General features: G+C 38.2%; 6 protein-coding genes across 8 annotated transcripts; 2 read left to right on the forward strand and 4 right to left on the reverse strand.

Moving 5' to 3' along the window:
* Window positions 1-1,649: 1,649 nt before the first annotated feature.
* Window positions 1,650-3,424, forward strand: CYCD3;2 (CYCLIN D3;2). The gene is made up of 4 exons (XM_021974059.2): window positions 1,650-2,340; window positions 2,464-2,665; window positions 2,808-2,938; window positions 3,058-3,424. The coding sequence occupies exons 1-4, from the start codon at window positions 1,843-1,845 to the stop codon at window positions 3,340-3,342; spliced, it is 1,116 nt and encodes a 371-aa protein (XP_021829751.2). The 5' UTR covers window positions 1,650-1,842; the 3' UTR covers window positions 3,343-3,424.
* A 4,161-nt stretch (window positions 3,425-7,585) lies between these two features.
* Window positions 7,586-9,238, forward strand: LOC110769990 (putative B3 domain-containing protein Os04g0346900). The gene is made up of 3 exons (XM_021974060.2): window positions 7,586-8,196; window positions 8,309-8,866; window positions 8,994-9,238. The coding sequence occupies exons 1-3, from the start codon at window positions 8,086-8,088 to the stop codon at window positions 9,126-9,128; spliced, it is 804 nt and encodes a 267-aa protein (XP_021829752.2). The 5' UTR covers window positions 7,586-8,085; the 3' UTR covers window positions 9,129-9,238.
* A 132-nt stretch (window positions 9,239-9,370) lies between these two features.
* Window positions 9,371-11,307, reverse strand: LOC110769992 (ADP-ribosylation factor 1). 3 transcript variants are annotated; one of them, XM_021974065.2, is made up of 7 exons: window positions 10,951-11,304; window positions 10,703-10,859; window positions 10,502-10,572; window positions 10,252-10,371; window positions 10,053-10,171; window positions 9,687-9,768; window positions 9,371-9,575 (listed from the first exon to the last, which is right to left on the reverse strand). In XM_021974065.2, the coding sequence occupies exons 2-7, from the start codon at window positions 10,848-10,850 to the stop codon at window positions 9,570-9,572; spliced, it is 546 nt and encodes a 181-aa protein (XP_021829757.1). In that variant the 5' UTR covers window positions 10,851-10,859; window positions 10,951-11,304; the 3' UTR covers window positions 9,371-9,569. The 3 variants fall into 3 exon arrangements, with proteins under 3 accessions (XP_021829757.1, XP_021829756.1, XP_021829755.1); XM_021974064.2 differs by having other exon boundaries at window positions 9,371-9,768; window positions 10,703-10,862; window positions 10,951-11,307; XM_021974063.2 differs by having other exon boundaries at window positions 9,371-9,768; window positions 10,951-11,305.
* A 1,094-nt stretch (window positions 11,308-12,401) lies between these two features.
* On the reverse strand, window positions 12,402-13,065 carry LOC148293597 (uncharacterized). Its single transcript, XM_088254318.1, has 2 exons — window positions 12,867-13,065; window positions 12,402-12,774 (listed from the first exon to the last, which is right to left on the reverse strand). Exons 1-2 carry the CDS (start codon window positions 12,954-12,956, stop codon window positions 12,550-12,552), a joined length of 315 nt encoding a protein of 104 aa, XP_088110444.1. The 5' UTR covers window positions 12,957-13,065; the 3' UTR covers window positions 12,402-12,549.
* A 136-nt stretch (window positions 13,066-13,201) lies between these two features.
* EB1C (end binding protein 1C) lies at window positions 13,202-15,606 on the reverse strand. The gene is made up of 6 exons (XM_021974062.2): window positions 15,365-15,606; window positions 15,123-15,278; window positions 14,850-14,956; window positions 13,975-14,206; window positions 13,785-13,898; window positions 13,202-13,701 (listed from the first exon to the last, which is right to left on the reverse strand). The coding sequence occupies exons 1-6, from the start codon at window positions 15,470-15,472 to the stop codon at window positions 13,423-13,425; spliced, it is 996 nt and encodes a 331-aa protein (XP_021829754.2). The 5' UTR covers window positions 15,473-15,606; the 3' UTR covers window positions 13,202-13,422.
* A 956-nt stretch (window positions 15,607-16,562) lies between these two features.
* LOC110769984 (putative LRR receptor-like serine/threonine-protein kinase At4g37250) lies at window positions 16,563-20,002 on the reverse strand. The gene is made up of 2 exons (XM_021974054.2): window positions 17,923-20,002; window positions 16,563-17,472 (listed from the first exon to the last, which is right to left on the reverse strand). Exons 1-2 carry the CDS (start codon window positions 19,589-19,591, stop codon window positions 16,784-16,786), a joined length of 2,358 nt encoding a protein of 785 aa, XP_021829746.2. The 5' UTR covers window positions 19,592-20,002; the 3' UTR covers window positions 16,563-16,783.
* Between the last annotated feature and the right edge of the window lie 1,076 nt (window positions 20,003-21,078).

Below are 21,078 nucleotides of genomic sequence, written 5' to 3' on the forward strand. Positions count from 1 at the left end.
TTGCAATTTCCATACTAGGAATTATTAATTGCTTTAATTCAAAAATAATATCTCATCTGCATTTTTTTTACTTTGAAGATTAATGCTATTTGTATCACATTTATTGATAACATTCCTGATCACTTTTCTAATAGCGGTGTGAGTCCGATAATCAGCAATGCAGTTAATAAATATGATACAAATAGTAACATTCATTACAAAAATGTTCGTAGAATATGACTTGAATTATTTGTTAAATTGGATTTTTATATGAACTGTTTGAGTTTTTAATATTTTTATTGGAATAGTGACTTCTCTTGGAAAGCGTAAATAACCCAAAAAGCTGCTTAACTCGGTAGAAAAAGTAAAGGGAGCTGTGAAAAGGTAAATAATAACATTCCTCTGTTTGAATTTTGGGAGAGTAAAAGAAAGAAACCAAACGACCAAAGCAAAAAACCAGGTTGAGCATCTCTGTGAATCCAAAAAAACGACTGTCGGTAATTCCAACAATCCCCACTGCTTGTGTGATCAGGTTGACCAAATATGCCTTTGTATTGGTACACGTGTCACCCGATTAGAACACACAACAATCACAGGCGGGGTAACTTATTAATGACGTTCATGATCCTCATGGTCAACGCTTTATCTTCACTATTGAGTATTTTTCCCTCGTGATAGTCACGTTTCCATCTCAATCATCGAAGTCTCCAATCCTACGATCCTCAAATCCCCAACGTAGAGACTGTGTTTCACGCGCTCATAAGGAAAACCAGTCGCTTTCTTATAAACACTAAACTGAAATTATTAGCCCCAAAAAAAAAAAACACTAAAATTATTTACTCAAATATCTCTAAATAATAATTTATTTTGAGTATGTAATTCCAAACTACAACTTAATAGTGTAACATGTTGAATTGTCTTATAGTGGAACATCATCCACTAACACATATACATTATTTAGTATTTTAAGATTAAGGAATTAGTGTTATTATTTTTAAACTCACACTTAGAATTTATCTTACACACCAATGAAGGTTGATTGAGTTGATAAGGATCGTTCTCTTTGCTATCAAAGCCTAAGTTCGAGTCTCGCTGACGACAATCCCTCTTGGTGTATAATATGTAAAAACCAAAAAATGGGCTAAGACCCCTCTTTAAGTCCTCAAATAAAAGCTCTCCCCCTAAACTTTTGAAAAACCCTAGAATTTATCTTACACAAAAAAAATAGTATTTATGAACTTATACACAAATATAGTCCAAAGGTACCAATTGATAAAACTTCACCTCGTGAAACCAACTTAAAAGGAAGGTGAGATTATTAAGTTTTTATCTCTCTATGTCTCGCTTGAAATTTATTTTTACATGAATTGTGAGTCGAGAATGCTAAATCTTAGAGTCTTTTAGAGCTTAATACATATTGATATATTTCTGTGAAAATCATTCCTTATTGTAGTGATTTGTGGTTTAGATTTCCAAATTTGAGAGTAACAGTTCAAGTCTCCTCTATGAAAATCATTCTCTCAAATAAATTAGTTGAGAGTTTAGTTCATTTAATATTTTAGTCATTTGTTTGTTTTTGGATCATTAATGTTTTAGTCAATTTTCTTTTGTATTTAAATTGTTCTGATTCCATCTAATATATAAAAATACGGGGCAAAAAGAAAAAGAAAAAATAGTACAGGCGTGGAGGGCTTCTCAGATAAAACCCTTCGTCTGCTTACTGCAATTGGCGCTCTCTCTCTTAAAAGTCCAGAGAGAGAAACACATTCAGAGATGGATATGGGCATGAGCTTAAGTTTTTCTCTTTTCCTTGTGCTTACTGTATAATGAGCAAAGCTTTTATTTTCTTCTTCTCAGAAGAAGATGGCTCTGCAAGAAGAACCCCAAGAGCTACAGAACCCTCCAATGGCTTTTGACGCTTTGTTTTGTGAAGAAGGTCTTGAGGAAGATTTGGGAGACAATGGTATTGAGGAAGAGAGTGAGGGTTGTGTTGGGAATATGGAAAAGCAGTCAACTTTCCCTCTGGTTTTGCTAGAAAATGACTTTTTTTGGGAAGATGATGAACTTGCCTCTCTAATCTCCAAAGAGGAACAAACACATGTGTGTTTCAGTGGTTCAATCTCAGATGGGCCTTTAATGGCGGCTAGGAAAGAGGCAGTGGAGTGGATTTTGAGTGTTAAGGCACACTATGGGTTCTCTTCTTTGACCACTGTTTTAGCTGTGAACTACTTTGATAGGTTCATTGCCAGCCTACGGTTTCAGAGGGACAGGCCTTGGATGAGTCAGCTCGCTGCCGTCGCTTGTGTGTCTTTGGCTGCCAAAGTGGAAGAGATCCATGTGCCTCTTCTCTTAGATTTGCAAGTATGTGTAATGCCCATATGCAGTTTTGGTGTTCGTTAAATTGCTAGACTATTGTGTTTCTTGGTCCAGTTCTTCTGTAATCAATCAATGTGGTTTTTTTTTTCTTCTTCCAATTGTGTTTAGGTGGAGTCGTCAAAGTATGTATTTGAAGCAAAGACCATTCAAAGAATGGAGCTTTTGGTGCTATCAACTCTTGGGTGGAGGATGAATCCAGTAACTCCAAATTCATTCTTTGATCATATTATCAGGAGGTTTGGTTTGAAGATCCACTTGCGTTGGGAGTTTCTGTGGAGATGTGAGCGCCTCCTTCTATCTGTCATTGCTGGTGAGCAAACAACAGAGCTCTCTATTTCATTTATACTCAATGAGTTTATTAGCATCAAACTTATATCAAATGGACCAAAAGGTATGCACAATGACAACAGTTGGCACTAAATCTCATCTTCAATATCGAATTTTAATCGCAGATTCCAGATTTATGTGCTTCATGCCTTCCATTTTAGCCACTGCAACAATGCTTCATGTTATTGATGAGATTGAGGCATTTAATCCTGTGGAATACCAGAGTCAGCTTATGAATGTACTTAAAGTCAGTAAGGTTTGTACTTAAAGACATGGATTTCTCAGTTATGTAATTTATTCTCTCCTGCTTCTGAAAATATAATGTAATCTAAACTTGATGTCCTAAATAGTTGAGTATTATGATGTTTTTTACAGGACAGAGTCAATGAGTGCTACAAGCTCATCCTGGAACTATCAGGCAGCTATGGCAACATGCACAACCAGAGCCACAAACGAAGGCATTTATCAGTACCCGGCAGCCCTAATGGAGTAATTGATGCATCTTTCAGCTGTGATACATCAAATGATTCGTGGGCTGCAGCATCACCGGTCTCATCCTCACCAGATCCTCGATTTAAAAGGAGCAAACTGCAGGACCAGCAGATGCGGTTGCCTTCTCTAAATCGTGTGTCTGTGGATGTGCTTAGCAGTCCTCATTAATCTCTTCTTGTCTATTGTCTACTATTAAAAATGGTAGAATATACAATCCCTCTTTTGCATATTATATTATTGGCGTTATCTATCTTAAGGTGCAATTAGTATGTTCTATGCTATATGATTCCTTTTGTGGCCAAACCTGTGAAAATGAATCGCTCTCTCTCTCTCTCTCTCTCTCTCTCTCTCTCTGAAGAGGTGGTTTGGACGGGGCAGGACAGGAGGGGGAGGTGTGTGTGTTTAAGGATGAATGGAAGAAATCGTGTCTGATCTGCCATATTAGGGTGTTGATATACCCATTTTAATGTATACACACATGAGTATATTTTATCACTTATTCCTTTTGTTCTTATATGCAGTGATTATCTAGAAAAATAACTGCAAGACATCCTCTTGATCTCAGCATAATGCTGTTTTAGCAACCTATTAATCTTATGTTAGGTCAAGTGGTATGGGGGTGGGGTGAAGGGTAGATTGTAGAAGTCCAGGTTAAATTTATTTTGTAAGTAAAAAGAGAAATGGAAGAATGTAAAGCCAGAGGTGGAGATGGGTGACGCTAGTCATTTATTGTACCAAACAATAAAGGGGTTAAATGATGGTGGCAGCAAAAGTCTTTGGTTCCTCTGTCTGATTGAACAAACCAATGACTTTGGAGTTTAGGGTTTAGGTGAATAATGAGCAGTGTGCTTGTTAGCTGGTTTATTAAACTAGATTAGAGAGAGAGAGAGAGAGAGAGAGAGAGAGAGAGAGAGATTGGAATGTCAAATAGCTGAAGTTCAAAATATCTAAAGTTCTAAGATTAGGTAATTTGGGTTGGGTGCTCTAACCAACATACTAAACTCACCATTAGACTCCCTTGTACACAACCAATATTTTCTTGCCTACAATTTGTTCCTGCTTTAGAGGCTTTTGCATTTTGTGTTTGTGCTATATGCATAAAACCAGCATTCATGAAGTATTCTCACATTTCTATTATGTTAAATGAAGTGATATACATTATCTTAAATGGAGAATACTCGCAGTAATGCGTTTGTCTACTCTGCTTCATACTGAGTAACTAGACTCAATGATGAAGCTTGATCATAGTACATATATACTATGCATAGTTATAAATAAGCTTCTAGTCTGTGAGCAGTTCTTTTCTAATCGATTGGACTCTAAACTCTAAGGTCTAAATAATTTATTGTGACCTTATTTAGTCACATTGACTTCTTACTCTTTGGGTCTCTTTGAAGTGCCCTATCAACACCTCACTTGCTTTCTTCTTCCTTTTCTTCTTTTGATCCAACACCTAATTTTAACCATGCCTTGTGTGTAGTATAAAATCCTCTATTTGCAAATAACCAGTTGTTTAGAGAATGAGCAATGTGACTCTGTCGCATTTACAAGTCAGATTCTGTCAGTCAATTGCAAGAAGGCAATTAGCAATTAAAATATGCCAATGTTTTTATTAATGTTATCGTCTTCGTATGTTCGTGCAACAGTCTACGAGTGAAAGAACCTCATTTATACCTTTTACATTTGTGTGTGTGGTTGAATTCAGAAGTTAGATTTTGTCATTGAAAACCAAAAAAAGAAAAAGAAAAAGAAAGAAGCAATTATCCAAATGAAAAATGTTAATGTGATTCGTAATGACGTCTTATGGTTGAGTCTGCAAGTTATTAAGCACCTAATTTGTACGTTTTTGCAGTTGTGTGCCTGTATGTTGTACTAAATGCAGTTTCCTTCCCAGTATGATATGCCATTTCCTGTCAGCTGTTTCTCATGTCCAAGGGAACTCGAACACTATCAAATCCCTTATTGTTTGAAATGAATATACCTCATAATACTATGTGAAAGTTGTCAGAATTCATTGGAACTTCCACTAAGGACTTAATAGCTGACAGTTTCTTCCTGCAACTTGTTCATGTGGTCGAATGAAAATCCCAGTAAATGCATAAGATGAATGGTAGTTGGGGATGCACTTGTAGAAGATTAGCAAATTTCTAGATGCTGTAAAATAGCTTTGCATCAAATTTAAACGGAGGAGGTTAATAGGCCATTGATGCATTTAGAAACCAGTCTGAAATAAGTAAAAGAGAAGCAGGATGGAGAAGACATGTAGCTTTGAAATTAGATTTGCAGATATGGGAATTTGTGTGGATATCTTTGTTCTTGTTGTCGGTGGTCCTGTCCTGCCTTTTGCCTTTAATTTTGTTAAAAGTTTGGTTACATCTCTTTCTTATCATAAGTCGCATGCAAAGAGATCATGAAAAATAAGATTCTTCAAAAGTTTTGAGCCAACGAATCAGAGCCTGTTTGCTTATTTTCTTCAACCCCTTTTTGCCTTTTGTCTTTTAACATTTACGCGTGCCAATTCATACTGAGGGAGAAGTGAGAAACTTGGAAGAGTCAAGGTCAAAAATTTTAACTTCAAATCATATGACCAAGAGCTACTTATGTTTGTTTCTCAAGCCACATGGCAATCACCGCATTGTCAAAATGACAACTCCTTGTATGATCCATCTATCTCACCAAACATTATGATGTCTTTGATGCCAAAGAGCGCAGACCAGTCCAAAGCTCCTAGCCAGGTACAGAATCTTGTTGGTTGTAATTGATGTGGGTTTTAAATGCCAAAATCAATGTTAACAATGCATGGTTGTAGTTTTAATGCATGAAAAGAATGCATTGTGAAAATTTTGAGTAATTGGCACAGCAAAGAGCCAGAGCCATGAAATTTTCAACATCTAAATGCCTCACTAGGACTAGGAACAGGGATAGGGTCCTCTCCAATTGAGCCAAAAAAAGTGGCTTCTCATGTTTGCAATTATCATACATAAATGTTTGTGTATCCACCAAAATTAATTCACAAATTGGATGAGGTTGGCTATTTGGTTATTTCCATTGATGAGCTTCTGAGCAAAATAAATTCTAGACCAGCTCATTCGTTGGAGCTCACCTCCCAATATTCATTGTGTTTGGATAGACACCTTGGAAGAGGTAAGCATGCACTTGCATGAAATGGGAATAATACTGTTTTGCTATCTCCGGCCAATAATGTTATGACATGCCTAATAACATTTTTTCACATAACATAGCGTTATTGGTCCGGAATAGCAACCAAAATTTTATCCTCTAATGTTATCCCCGTCGCTACCAAGTTTTTCTCCTCTAATGGGCTAGAGAGACTCATCGTTTGTATCAGTTGATTACCCAAGTGATTTGGTTTAGCACAAGCAAAAGGGTAAATCAAAAGGTAAAATTCAAATTCAAGCATGGTAATTAATTAGGAAATGGTAACTGTAAAACGGAACAAAGGTGGGGTTGAGGTTGAGGTATCATATGGAGAGCAAATAGTAGACAAGACAACGCATGTGAGAGAACAGAAGTGAAGAGTTGTTGAGTTGAGAACAGCTAGAAAGCTTGTTTCTGTATCTTTTTGGAGAAATTGTCAAAAGCCTAGTACTCTCTTGTTTGTTTCAAGGCGCTGAACCTGAAATGGGAAAAGCCCTGCGAGTTTAAATCAGTATTTGGCCATCAGACCAAGAAAGTTAAATCCGCAGGAAATTTCAGAAACCTTTCTTCTTCCTATTCCTTTTGTTATTTTTGTTATTTTTTCCTTTTTTTTTTATTAACTATAATCTGTTAACCTGATCTTTTCTTTTCTTTTCGGTATGTCCAAGACACAGTTAGAGTGCATGTTGGTTAGTGCTCTAAAGGCCCTTGTTTTGTTCTTTCTTTACCTTATTCTGTTTTGAAAGACTGGTCAAATTATCCCCTACAAAGATCAAAGACATTAAACTTCCCAAAGTTAATGAAACACTAGTATCATGTCCGTTGAGAGAGAAGAGCTTCTATGCAACGAGAATGTTACTGTAGCGGTATCTCAAGCCAACTGCATATTGCTATATTAAAAACATTTAAACACATGACATTATATGATTGGTTTGAAAAAAAAAAATTGAAGGTAGAGTTGTGTGTATCTTTGCATGATGTTGAAATGAAGCTTACATACCCTTGGTCTCTTTTTTCGTTTATATATTCTTGATCTACCCAAAAAAAAAAAAAAAAAAAATAAAGAGAAGGTTAGTGCATCTGAACTACAGGGCCTTGAACTGGTCCACATCCTACCAAAAGTCCAGCATAAGAAATGAAATGACATTACACACACAAAGTTGAAGATGCCAGCATTTTACTTTCATCCATTTGGCAATGCTCGCTGCTAGCCAAAAATGATAAACAAACAATATATAGCAGGTATAAAAAAAACTGCATAATTGGAGATTTTACACCATTGTGTTTTACAACAGTTACCAAAACTGCAGCTGTATTTTGAGTTTGGCTTTCCCAAAGAGCTGAATGGATGGGGTGGTGCTTCCATGCATCATGCCTCTGCTTTTCTGATAAGTTTGTGCATTATTTTGGCCATGATCTATGCAATCTGGAAATCCATTTCCTGTGGTCAAAGTTCAATCAATACCATACTTATCAAGTCACTTGATAAAGTTTTTCTCTTTCCATTTCTACCGTCTGCTAGAATCAATCCCAGTTTTCTACAAACCTACAAGCTTTTTCTCTCTAACGTTAAATGCTTGACATCTCTGCATGCTCCAGTCACTCTAATTTGCTGATGACACAAAATCTTTGAATACAAAAGAACACAAAACCCTATAAAAATGAAGCCAGGGTTCCAAGGCACATGAGCTGCCAACTTTCAAAAGTTTGAAATACATCTAAAGCTTTAACTTGAAGTACATACTACCTACAATGTCTGCTTCTCTTCGCCAGAAAATTGATCATGAATGGCCAGCATTTTCTGCTACCACTCCACTGTTTCTCAAGATGATCCTAGACTACACTTCTAGAGACGCAAAACTTGTAAGTCCACCTCTTTCTCTTTAGGTATATACCCGTTTTCTGCATAATGAAAACCCTAGATTGCTTTATGGAAGTACCTACTTGACACAGTTTTTTTTTTTTACTTGTGAAGAGAATACCGAAGAGTTTCGTGAAGAAGTATGAAAAACATCTATCAAATCTAGTACATTTGAAGCTTCCAAGTGGTTCAGAATGGGAAGTAGAAGTGACAACATGTGATTGTGAGGTTTGGCTTGACAAGGGTTGGCCAGAGTTCTCTAAGTTTTACTCTCTAGAGCAGGGTGGCTCCTTAGTTTTCAAATATGATGGGAACTCAAAATTCCACGTTTGCATATTGGATGCAAGTGGCACAGAGATAGACTATCCCCTAGTGTTGCCCGTGATGGAAGAAACCGATGAGGATGATGAAAATAACTCTGTTGAAATCTTGGAGGATTATGATGATGAAAATGATAATTCTGCTGAAATTTTTGGGGATTATCAACCCTGCCCAAAAACAAGGCAGAATTCTGGTCCACTGTCACGTCCTCTGCCTCGCAAGAAAAACAGATTAAGTACTCATTCTTCGCCCGAAATATCATCATCTTCATCTAAGAGGGTTGTTGAAGCTACCAACAAGTTCATCTCAAACCCTTCCTTCAGAGTCACTGTGGGCTCATCCCTTATGCCGGTAAGGCTCATTGACAACATTTACATAACTACATTTTGTTCAAACGGTAATCATCTCCATTATATTATTCATCCATATATATATTTTAAAGTGACTGTATTGATTGCTACACATGTATTTTATGCAGCATATACCAGTTAGTTACCCCAAGCATTTCATTAAATTGGAGAAACAAACCGCCAAGCTTCTGGTCAGAAAGAAATCGTGGTGTGTGAGTTTGATTGCTCATTCTGTTAACACATTTCCATTTTCTGTTGGCTAGGCTGCTTTTGCAAGGGAAAATTGTTTAAGAGCAGGAGATGTTTGCATCTTTGAGCTTATCGACAAAAACGACATTTTACTGAAAGTTCACATGTTCGGATGCTGATTATTGGCGTGTTGTTTGTTGTAGTGATGGGTTTGTTTTGTTGGGGTTAAATTTGCAGGTCTTTGTTAGAACTGTTTGTCTGATACTTCTTTGTAAGGCCTTCTAGGCCTGGTTAAGTGCATCTGAAATACCAAAAGTCCAGAAACAAACCAATATTATAAACTGGCAATGCTTTCTGATGGCCAAATATTATACACAAACCAATATAGCAGGTAGCACAATTGCATCTTAGAAATTTTATTACAACAGTAACCAAAAATCGCAAAGTAAATTAATCTTAGTTACAAGTTTTATCCTTTAGGAGGACCAGAAAGTCTTCTTGGCAGCCTGACTGGATTATGTCTGCATAGAAAGACAGACAATATCTATATAAATACTTTCCAGTACTAGAAATTCAATCAAACATTTTCTAAAACAAGAAATAAGAGGCTGAAGGAGCCTGGCTTATCGTGCCTTGCTTGAGATGTTACTGGATAGCCAATCAAGCCCCTCATAAAGTCCTTGGCCAGAGGTGGCACAAGCAGCTTGAATGTACCTGCACATGTTAAAATCCAGAAGCCATAAGAACAATATTTTAACCTAGCAGGAATTATAAAATCGAGAACCGTTTAAGAGTAATTTGCTCTTTTTCAGACTGTAAATCAAGACCGTTGATTAGGTGGATCACATTTGAACGTTCAATCCTCAATCTTGTTTTAAGTCTAACCACATAACATGTCCCACTATCTAACAAGACAACATTCCTTATCATGTAGTTCTCATAAACAATTGATTGAGGATTATTAGAATAGTATGCATGTGGCATGGTTTGGTTTTTACCAGCGGCGTTGGCGGAGTGAATGCAGGCCAAGCTTATCAGTGATCTCAGAAACACTCATGGCATTTGGAAGATCTTGCTTGTTGGCAAACACAAGCAGTGTCGCTTCACGGAGTTCATCCTGCAGCAACAACTAAGAACATTTGTATTCTGCAAAATTGTTCTGATGATAAGTTGTAGAAGAAACTGTAAGGAACTGACCTCACTAAGCATTCGGTGGAGCTCATCTCTGGCTTCTGAAACCCTGTCTCTATCATTGCTATCCACTACAAAGATAAGACCCTGAGTGTTCTGAAAATAGTGTCTCCATAGTGGCCGAATCTACACATAGCACATGATAATCAAGATCAAGTTCCCAGTAAGCTTAAGTACTCCACAAACTTTGTTAAGTTTTGAGTGTTTAATTAAAAAGAAACAAAGATAGAACTAGTTAAAGAATCAAAATTAGTACCTTGTCTTGTCCTCCTACATCCCAGACAGTGAAGCTTACATTTTTGTATTCAACAGTTTCCACATTGAACCCTGGTCACAGAAGAAAAATTAATCAAAAGTTCAAAGCAGAGTTGCTTAATTCCAATTTGAATAGGTACATATCAAGTTCAAGAAAAAAAGATGAAGCAAAAATTCGGGGCAATCGATTCAAAGTAGATACCAATTGTGGGAATGGTTGTGACAACCTCTCCAAGTTTGAGCTTGTAGAGGATGGTGGTTTTTCCAGCAGCATCAAGACCCACCATTAGTATTCTCATTTCTTTCCTTGCAAAGAGCATCTTCACCATCCTAGATATTGCCATACCCATTGCTGCTAACTGCTTCAATCAAAAGGGCAGTTGAACAATAGAGGATCAATAAAATAAAAAGAAAAACCCTTTAATCAATACATGAGGAGGGTTGAATTACCAGAGCAGAAAATCAGATGAGAAAGAAAAGATGTGGTGATTGAAGAGATGATAAGCAGAGGGAAGTATATTTTGCTTGTGTTATATAACAAATAATGAATTGTATGGTACGTGGCAGAAAAGGAAAGAAAGGGGCAAGAGAATTGGATTCTGATGAAGATTAGAGAAGAATAAAGAACAATTGCTTTAACTTGTTTGACAAGAATTTCATGCCACAGCCCACAGCTGTGTTGGGATGGGAATGGCTGTGATATCTACAGGTTGCAAGTTGGCGGGAAAAAAGAATGTAAATAGGATAGAACCTGCTCATCAAATATCCACCGTTTAAGATTATATCTGGGGACGGAAGATTGCCTTTGCCTCCTTATATAGGAGTAAGATTATACATATATATTTTGCTGCGACAAGAGTAATTATATAGAAGTGTCAAGAAAGAAGAACTTAAGTGGGGAGCACATGGCGTGTTTTAACTGGAGGACATTTGTCACTCAACCTATCTATCGAGAAGACTTGACCTGTGTATTGGGGGAGAAAAACTAGAGAAGACGTGACAGGTTTTAATTGGACGGTACATGTCACTCAACCTGTTACGTGACAAGAAAGTGTCATTATCCACCTCTTATATGACACCCAAGAATCTCTCCATGGTGTGGTGATAGGTAATGGGGTATTGGGATGGTGTGCTAGAGTTCATGTACTCCACAAATCTCAACGAATTTTCATGTTTTAAATAAGAGATTTTCTATTTAAATCCCGCACTTCTCTTTATTCACCTCAATACTTAAATCATTCAGCTGTAAGTTTTATTATTGTGTAAAAAGACAAAAAAGGTCATCCAACTGAATAATTAACCCGTATATCTATACACACACCTCACACACCCCACAACTCTTCATATTAATTAAGTTTTAGAAAAATACAAACTCCTTTACATCCTATTTAAATTGGATCAAGACAGAGGTAAAGTATAAATTGGATCAGATCAGGACAAACTCCTCTACTTGGAAAGAGGTAAAGTTGTTCTCTTTCTCTAGAAAGTATTAAATTTCAGGTTTGGGGTTCCATTTGTTTGTTTTTTTTTTCTGCTGGGAACAAAGAAAATTGTGGGGTTTAAATAGAAAATCTCTTTTATTTCTTATTCTTTCAGTTTGAGGTGTATTTAAGGGTAGTTTGGGAAGATAGTGAGGTTTTCTTAGAAATTGTGAAAATTTAAATTAAGATGGGGTGAACTAAGAGAAGTGTGGGGTTTAAATAGAAAATCTCTTAAATAATTACCATAAACGCTAATGCATCAATATTGAACAATTACATAACAGTTATTGGAAGATTGTATTTGATCCAAGATTATAACATAAAAATATTAATACGTGTTTCTATGCAATGCATAAGCTTCCAAGCAGAGTAGTTTCTACCAGCCTAAAACTAAGGCAATGTGGGAAAATGAAAACCATATAATCCAGCCACAGAAAAGCCTATCCAAACAAGAACATCATACATGCATGTATATCATAATATTTGCATTTCTTTCTGCAAATGGCAAATAAAATTTAACAAAACAAACTAAGGCAATGCTGATGACAAGGTCCGAAATGTAATGTTGCTATTCGTGTTTGGAGATAGCATCCTTGGCGGACTGAAGGGTAGTTGCCACGGCAGCGGCAGCACCGGTCAAGACACCTCCGCTGGTATTTGTTTTCGCAGAGGGATGTGGCTGGTGAACCACCTGCACATTTCTCTGTTCATGGCCTTGCCCCGCTGATGACCGGATGTCTACTGTGTTCACCTTTATCTCTTTGGGACTTTGTGCATTTTTGTCCTTCATTTCCTGTATGAATTTCACAAAGTTTGATATACAAAACGAAGGAATATGATGAAGAAAAAAAACGTGAAACTAGAGATGGAGATTGGGGAAGATACCTTGATGGCTTGTGCATTCATTTTGGAGGTCGTCAAATAACTCAAAAATCTTCTTTCGTGGAGACGAATTATTTCAAATTTATCTCTCATAGTTTTTGGTGTTGTTTTATATAGTCTTTCAAAGGAGATTATTTAGCCGAAGGAGCAGGACCTTTGGCATCCACAAGTTAACCATTGTTAGATCTTAGAACCATTTTATTCTTTCTTTTATTAGATAAATCGAAGGGCTCTTATATGCCAAAAAAAAATGTTTTTCTTTCAGCACAAAAAAAAAACAAAAAAAAACAAAACAAAACAACGGGTAAACATTGTATTAGAACGACGGCTAAAAGAGCTAGCATGAAAATATTTCATTCATATACCTTCTAGCTTACAACACAAAAGGCATGAGACTGCTCTCAATCCAACAAGGCATGAATAATATCCCATGTCCCTACCATTACTTGTTGAACTACATTTTGACATATATATATATATATAAAAACAGGATAAGAAATATATCGGTAAGAAGTTCAATGGAAGACTGTTTTCAAAAAGATGGAACTGAGAGAATGCATCAGTAAGTCATAAGGGGTGACCCACTACAATGGACATCAGAAGCATCAGAAATCCTTTGCTTGGGAGATAATGTTGTGATGGCAGCAGCATCAACATCAAGATTGAGATAAGTTTTCCTCTTTTGAGTCTCTGAGCTAACCTTCTCCTCCGAAACCTCTGCAATCGGACTCAACAGGTCTGCATCCTTTGAGGAGCGAGATAACATGGCTTGAGCATCTGCTACCACTGATGCATCATCTTCGGTAGCATAAAGAATCTTCTGTATAGCAGCAACAACCTGCATAAAGAATTGAAACGGTAAATTGGCATTTGTTCTTTTTGTAGTCGTCATTTTGAAAACAAAGAGTGAAAATACAGTACATTTAAGTGCTCAATCTCAGGATTCTGGCAAAGTATCTCAATATCCCGGAGCTTTGCAAAGTAGAAATCCCTCTCCTTTTCAAGGCTATCCACTGAAAGTTTCAACTCTGTGATCTGCATTGAAACAAGTATTAGACTACTCTAAATTCATTGACTGAATTCTCACTCCTGCACCACTGACTAAAAATACCTGTTCGTCATATACAGGGGGAGCAGGGCCTCCACTAGAAGCAGGTCTCGAGGTCTTCCCGGATTGACTTGTAGAGTTCACAGAAGGTGGTACATCATTTCTTCTAGCAGTGTGGGAGGAGTGAGATCTTTGGGAAGCTGCTGCACCCTTGGCTGATGTTTGTGATTGGGTACCTCTTTTGTGTGCTTCTTTCCCGCCTTTGCAAGCATCTCTCCTTTCCAGAGCATTGTAACTGACAATGACAATAAAGTATATATATATCAGAGAATACAAATTAACATTTATTTTCAGCTGAAAGGCCATACAATATCCTAAGAATGAATAATTTTTTTGCTAAAGTAGGCAGCAAAAAAAGAACAGTGCTTATAATTGACGACTGCACACTTGAGCCTAATTATTTCACCCATTCTATTTTGAACATCATCTACATAGAAGCTCATATTGCACAAAACTCATAAGATTTATTACAAAAAGATCCGACTTTAACCCATCAATGGTGACCGGACAACATCATGTTGTGCACAATGGAGTAAATAAATCTCCATGGCACTACCAAACAACAGCAATGTGCTTGCAAACACAAGTCTAACGAGTGAGCATAACTATAAAAGACTTGTGAATTTTGATTCCAACAGAGGCAGCAAATTGGATCAAAAGGGAAGTTCGACAAGAATTTGTATTGTGCATCTCAGCATGGAAGAACCCAAATAGACTTAAAAATTATTCAGCAAGCCTAAAGATAACTACAAAGAGTTGGTAATTCAAATCATACCAAAATGTCATTTTAAGTCCATATATAATTGGAAAAGGAAAAAATGAAAAATTCTGTTAGTAAATGAAGGATCAACAAAAACAGAACTAGGGGTAGAACTTACGTGTTCATGCTGCCTCCATTGACGGAATCACAGTATCGCTTCATCCATTGCATGAACTCCAAATTATCCAGCGGCCTTCCTTTCACAAGCTTGCTCACCTCAATGTGCTAAAAACCCCAAACACAAACACACAGAGCAGGAACAAAAAAAAAGTAAAGAGACTGAAATTATTTAATTAAATTTTATAACAGAAGTTAAAGAAAACTTGCAGATCCACATAACATCCGATTAAATGTTAAAAGGAAATGCAATTAATCACAGTTAGAGATAGACCTTGGTGATTTTGAGTTTGTTAAAGACGTCCTGAAGGACCTTGTAGTTCTGAATCATCTCATACTCGCTCTTGGCATCAAAGTTCACCTTGTGCATCGGCACCATACCGTTATGAACCGCATCCATGAGCTGGCATTGAACCGCACCGGAACACGCCTGAGAAGCACAGATCGGAAAAAAATCGAATAAGAAAACAGTAATTCGAAAAGTAAAGGTTAGGGTTAGGGTTCGGAGGAAAAAACCTCTTCGACTTTGTTGAGATTGAGATGCAGAGTGGAGTTGATCCAGGCCAAGATCTCAGATCTGCCTACGAAGTAAGCCCCATCCATCATTCCGATATTCGTCGCCATTTTCGGAGTATCTGTGTGCGTCTGAGATTTCAGCGATTTCTCTGTCTTAAGGGCTCTGCGTCTCTAAAGAGGAAGAGACGAAGACTCGATGTCTGAATGTGAAGCAGAGAGAGAGAGAGAGAGAGAGAGAGAGAGAGAGAGTGGAATTTAAAAATGAGAGGGATTTTGAGGGGAGCGGGATATTTTTAAATTCAAAAGTGCATGTTCCAAACCGCTCTGTCTGGAAGCTGGATATTTGGGCCTTTCCAGAAGGGAGGAGCATAACTGTATTGAGCCCAATATTCCGGATGGTCAAAATACCAGCTAGGTCGAATACATTCGGAAATCCTACCAATTGAGGCTAGTTTGATTCGCGAATTGAAATTCCCATGTTTAGTCCTATAAAATATAATTTAAATATTTTAATTCCCTTTTTGGGGAACGTTGGGAAAAGTGCATAATGAGATACCATTTTTTCCCATTCATATTAAGTTTTTTTTTTTACAATACCCTTATATTTTTATTTTAAATTATTAATACTAGCATCTCCGCGCCTACGAGAAGCTTTTCTTAAAACATTTTAAATTTATTTTAGAATTAAAAAAGATAATGGGTAGTTATGTTCCATAAAAAATAAGATCCATTATCTGATTTTTCTTTTAATTTTAATTTTTTTAATATGAAAAAAAAAGAATTTACCATATTATCCTCATTTAATTAATAATTTCAATCCTTAATGTTTTCATTAACTAAGGGCATTTTCTGGTATTTTGAATGTTTTACCATTCTCTGTCTTTTGCTTTATATATATAGATAGATAGATAGATTAGAATGGTCAAAAGTGGTATTTGAAATTTAGAACATGAGTACAAAAAAAATGTACTGAAATTCCTTCATGCTTACCAAACACGAGAATGTAATTTTATACCCATTTTCAAGTTTCTAAATCTTGAACCACAGGAGCCCTAATCATTCTTCGTTGTTATGAGATAAAATCAACCATCAATGAAAATGAAGCACGAAGACATAGATATGTGTAAATATGGTTACGCAAGCCACCATCAATTAAGTATTTCATCAACATCAACATACCTAACCAATTGACCCAACAAACTTAATGTGCAGTCTCTGTTGACTATTGAACATTATTATTAGCCAATCAACATTTGAACCAGCTACAGGGACCAGTCTCCAAAGAAAAAAAAAACAGATGGATTCATACTGAAAAAAGAAAAAAAAAATTTGGGAAGGATGAACCAACTACAAAGACTATCAGTCAATCATAAATAGATACAGCTCTCTCTACAAATTAAAAGGGAACAAAACATGTCATTAGTGGCCATAATAATATGATGATGATGATGATGATGAAGATGGGAATTTCTCAAGGACTTGCAGGGCTTCTTTCATTGCTGGTCTCTTTTGTGGGACAGGTGAGGCACAATTATACCCTAACTTGAAGCAGGCCAACAAGGCCTCCTCTTTGCCCTCCAACTCAGCCCTAATTGCCATATCTGCCATCCTGAAAGCCCTGCTTGTGTCATCAACTGCAAGCCCAAGGCCCTGCCCTGTCTCATCCACAATCACAACTTTCCCTGTTAGTAGCTCAAGCAATATCACCCCAAATGAGTACGCATCCCACTTTGGGTTGGGCTTTAGGCTCCGAAGCGACTCCGGTGCATGGTAAGGCGATGAGCCCATGGAACTAGGGCTCGGACTTGGACCCGGACTAGGCCCAAGCCCAAAATCTTGAAAGCTGTCGCGCGAGGTCGTTGATCTCTTGCTTCCGAAATTTCGGATTGAGCTTCCAATTTTGTAGCTAGTGTCGCCCGACAAAAGTCTCTCAAGTCCAAAATCGCCAATTTTGGGCTCCATGTCGTTGTCCAAGAGAATGTTGGTGGGCTTGAGGTTTCCGTGGACGTGCTTCTTCTCGTGGAGGTACGCAAGCCCACGGGCCACGCCTTTCGCTATCCTGAGCCTAGCTTCCCATGGTAGATGACAAGGCGAGGAGCCCACTTTCCCTGAAAATTTCACATCCTAAAATGAGTCTCAAAATTCTAATTTTGGTAAGGAATGAGCATCAGACTTTTCAATCACGGCTCAAGTTGAAAATCTCAGTCACACACACTCACTCACTCACTCACTGTCACATATTGGACAACGCAAAAACAGAGACAAACCCACAGAAAGTGACCCAAGCAACAAAAACATTTGGCACATTATGTGTTCTAAATTATTGATTTGGTCATCGCTGCCAGAAGACCTGTGGGGTAAGAAATTGGCAAAACTCCACCGCTCATGGTTGACTTGTCTTCCATTAAAAAACAAAGCTTTAGTTGCACCCACTCCACCGTCATGGTCTCCCCTGGCGCATTTTAGTAAAGACTAATACTGTTCCACTAACATGCGCATACACACACAGACAGAGAGCAACACAGGGAGAGAAACAGGGAGAGAGACAGAGAACTCACTGTAACGGGCGTTTGCGAGGCTGCCATTTGGGACGAAGTCATAGATGATGAGCTTCTCTTCCACCCCCCAATAGAACCCACGAATTCGAACCAGATTTGGGTGGATTAACTTGGCCACCAGCTTCACTTGGTTCTCAAAATCCTTGAACCGGTCCACACTGTGCTCACCGATTCTGCGAACAGCTAGGGAACTGCCATCTTCAAGAACCGCCTTGTACATTATGCTTGAACCAGTGGCTCCAAGGATGTAAGCTGAGGCTTTGAGCAGTGTCTCGAGCTCAAGCGCCTTTTCACCGTCAACAGTCACCAAGGTCCCGCCTTTACTCTGTTCCTGCTCTTGTTGGCGTTTGATTTCTTGACCCTTTTGAGCATTTTGGTCCGTTTGATGAACTTCAGTGTCGGAGGCTGTGGTTTCTGAGCTCTCTTCTTCTTCGGTTCTCTTTCTCAAGCAAGACCATCTTGTGAACCCTTTTGATTCTGATGAGGAAGAAGACCAATCATTGACTGGTGGTGTAGAATTGGAATTAGCTTCTTTCTTGAGCGTTGTGGTGATCTCTGCCTTGTTGCTCTTCTTCTTTTTCTTCAATCTGTATATATACAAGAAAATCAAACCAAGAAGTGCAATCCCTGCTATATCACCAGCTATGATCCCAACAATGGCTGCTGGTCTAAGCCCGCTTTGGCTCTCTTGTGAACGCCCCTTCTCTGATCTTGGTGAAATGGCTTCTGGGTTCGATGAATTCAAAGTCCTGGGAATAGCAGCAAATGCTGGAGGAGAATTTGGTGAAGAAGAGGGTGAAGATGGAATAGGACATGGGTTCTTGGTTGGCTGGCCACACAGATCAGGGTTTCCAAGAAAAGACTCTGTTTCTTGGTTCAAGAAAACCTGAGATTCCGGAACTTCGCCAGTGAGATTGTTGAATGAGAGGTCGGTTTTGGCATTACCTGGAATTTTCTCGGAAAACTGCGGTGGGATTTTCCCGGAAAGTCCGTTGTGGGAGACGTTAAAGTAACTCAGACTGTTGCCGCCGAAATCAGAAGGCAGAGAGCCGTTGATCAGATTGGAAGACAGATCTAAAACCTGTACGGACTCGAACCCACTTGGAAGACCACCAGAGAAGTAATTGTTCTTCAAAGAAACGATCGTTAGGCTGCGGAGAGAAGTGAGATTGGTGGGTAAGTTTCCCGCCAAGGCATTGTCGGAGAGGTTGAGGAGCTGGAGGTTGGTGAGCTGTGATATGGTGTCTGGCAGCACACCGGAGATGAGATTGTACGACAAATCAAGAACTCGAAGCTCCGTGGCGTTGAATATGGAGATTGGCAGAGACCCATTGAGAGAATTGTTGGAAAGATTGAGACTTTGAAGGTGCTGGATCATGCCAAGATTGGATGGGATTGAACCCAGAAGCTGAGAGTTGGGCAGAGCCAAGCCTATGACTCTTAGGAACGTATCAGACGACACGCCTCCGCAAACGACACCTCTCCATGAACATGGCGTGTCGTCGTCCGAATTCCAGGTCTCAAGAACACGTTGAGGGTCTTGAAGAATGGAGAATTTGAAGGAAAGTAGAAGAAGGCCATCTGTGTCAAGCCCAAAAGATTGCACTGAAAGAAGAAGAAGAAGACATGTCCACAAATGGAGAGTGGCGCAGTATCTTTCGGTGCTCATAATTTTTCTGCACAGTGATCCCACATCTCTGTTTCTCTCTCTCCTTCTCTCTATATTGAAAAACACAAACAAGTGGAGAGAGAGAGAGAGAAGTGAGATTTATGATTATGATGGTTTGGGAGAAAAAACTGAGGCCATGTGATGTGGGATTTGTTAAAAGGAAAATATGATGGGAAAAGTTGTGTTGGGATGAACAGCTCACAGGACCAAACCTTGGCACCAATATGCTCACACAGCTGATCTGCAGCAGCAGCAGATATAAAATTAAGGCTTTCTGAAATGATTAAATGCACTCACCGTCGTTCGCTTCTCTCTCTCTCTCTCTCTCTATCTTTGCTCACATTTAAGAAACAAGAATAAAAAGAAAGTAGGACGCGAATAGCATCTTTGCTACATGACATGTAGGTGGGGTTAGGGAGTTTCAGAAACTCTAAACTTTCTGATTATTTAGATTGACTTTACAAAAACCATCTGCTTTATTTTATTTCAATCTGAGTTTCTCATTATTATATTACTGCCACTGCCAGTTTAACGCTCGAGTAAAATAGGCTAATGGCTTAAATCTCCTGCAAGCCAGATGGCATATGGTACATAAATGTGTAACATCTCAATCCCATTTCTATCTTTTACATAGAGATTCTTGCGTTCGCGGGATGCATTGAGCCGGACTCTCAAATATAACGTACGAGATTCACCATAGACAATTGTTCTCTATGAAAATTCGTCGGCATGTTACGTTGGCTCGTACTGATCAATAATTTTTTTCAATATTCAGTGTAGTGATAATAATGTCATCCCATCACAAGTCCAGAATATAATTATTGGATTTGAGAAGTTTTGGTGTCATCTCGAGTGCCCTACTGTTCAATTTTGAATGGCAGGATCTTCTGTGTTCAGTTTTGGTCTCATCTAAGATGCCTACTGTTCAATTTTGGATGCAGGTACCGACTATCAAGATGCAAGAACATTATCAAAGGTAATAATAAATCAAACGACCCACGTTTATTAACAAGCTGCAATTAATTTTTAGGTTATCAATATCAAGTGATATTATTGATCAAAGCATGGGGACCAAAACTTTGAAACCAGCAATTGATCACAGTGGAAAAGATCAATCTGCTATCATTTCTGGTAGCTCCATTTTGTCCAAATTTTGATGGCGGACAGGCTCTAGCCGGACCACCATATCTCTTTTTGGAACTTTTAAGAAATGCCAAAGCAAGATGCAGATTTGACATTAAATTTCTATTGTCACCAAGTCTTGCTTAGCTCCGGTTTTGGTCCTCCACTGCACCAGTGCATGCAGCTCCTTGAGTCAAAAATTGATCTAAAAGCTAAAAGCTAAAAGCTTTAAGACTATGGGGATGCATGCATTATCTCATGATCATCCATCGCCATCTAATCTTTTTCACTAGTTCTTTTTCTGCTTTCTAACTTTCTTTAATTATGCGAGGACAGCTTCATTTACTGACCACTTTGGCTCTTTA

The sequence above is a fragment of the Prunus avium genome, chromosome 6, assembly GCF_965620075.1.
Source record: "Prunus avium chromosome 6, drPruAviu1.hap1.1, whole genome shotgun sequence".
NCBI lineage: Eukaryota > Viridiplantae > Streptophyta > Magnoliopsida > Rosales > Rosaceae > Prunus > Prunus avium.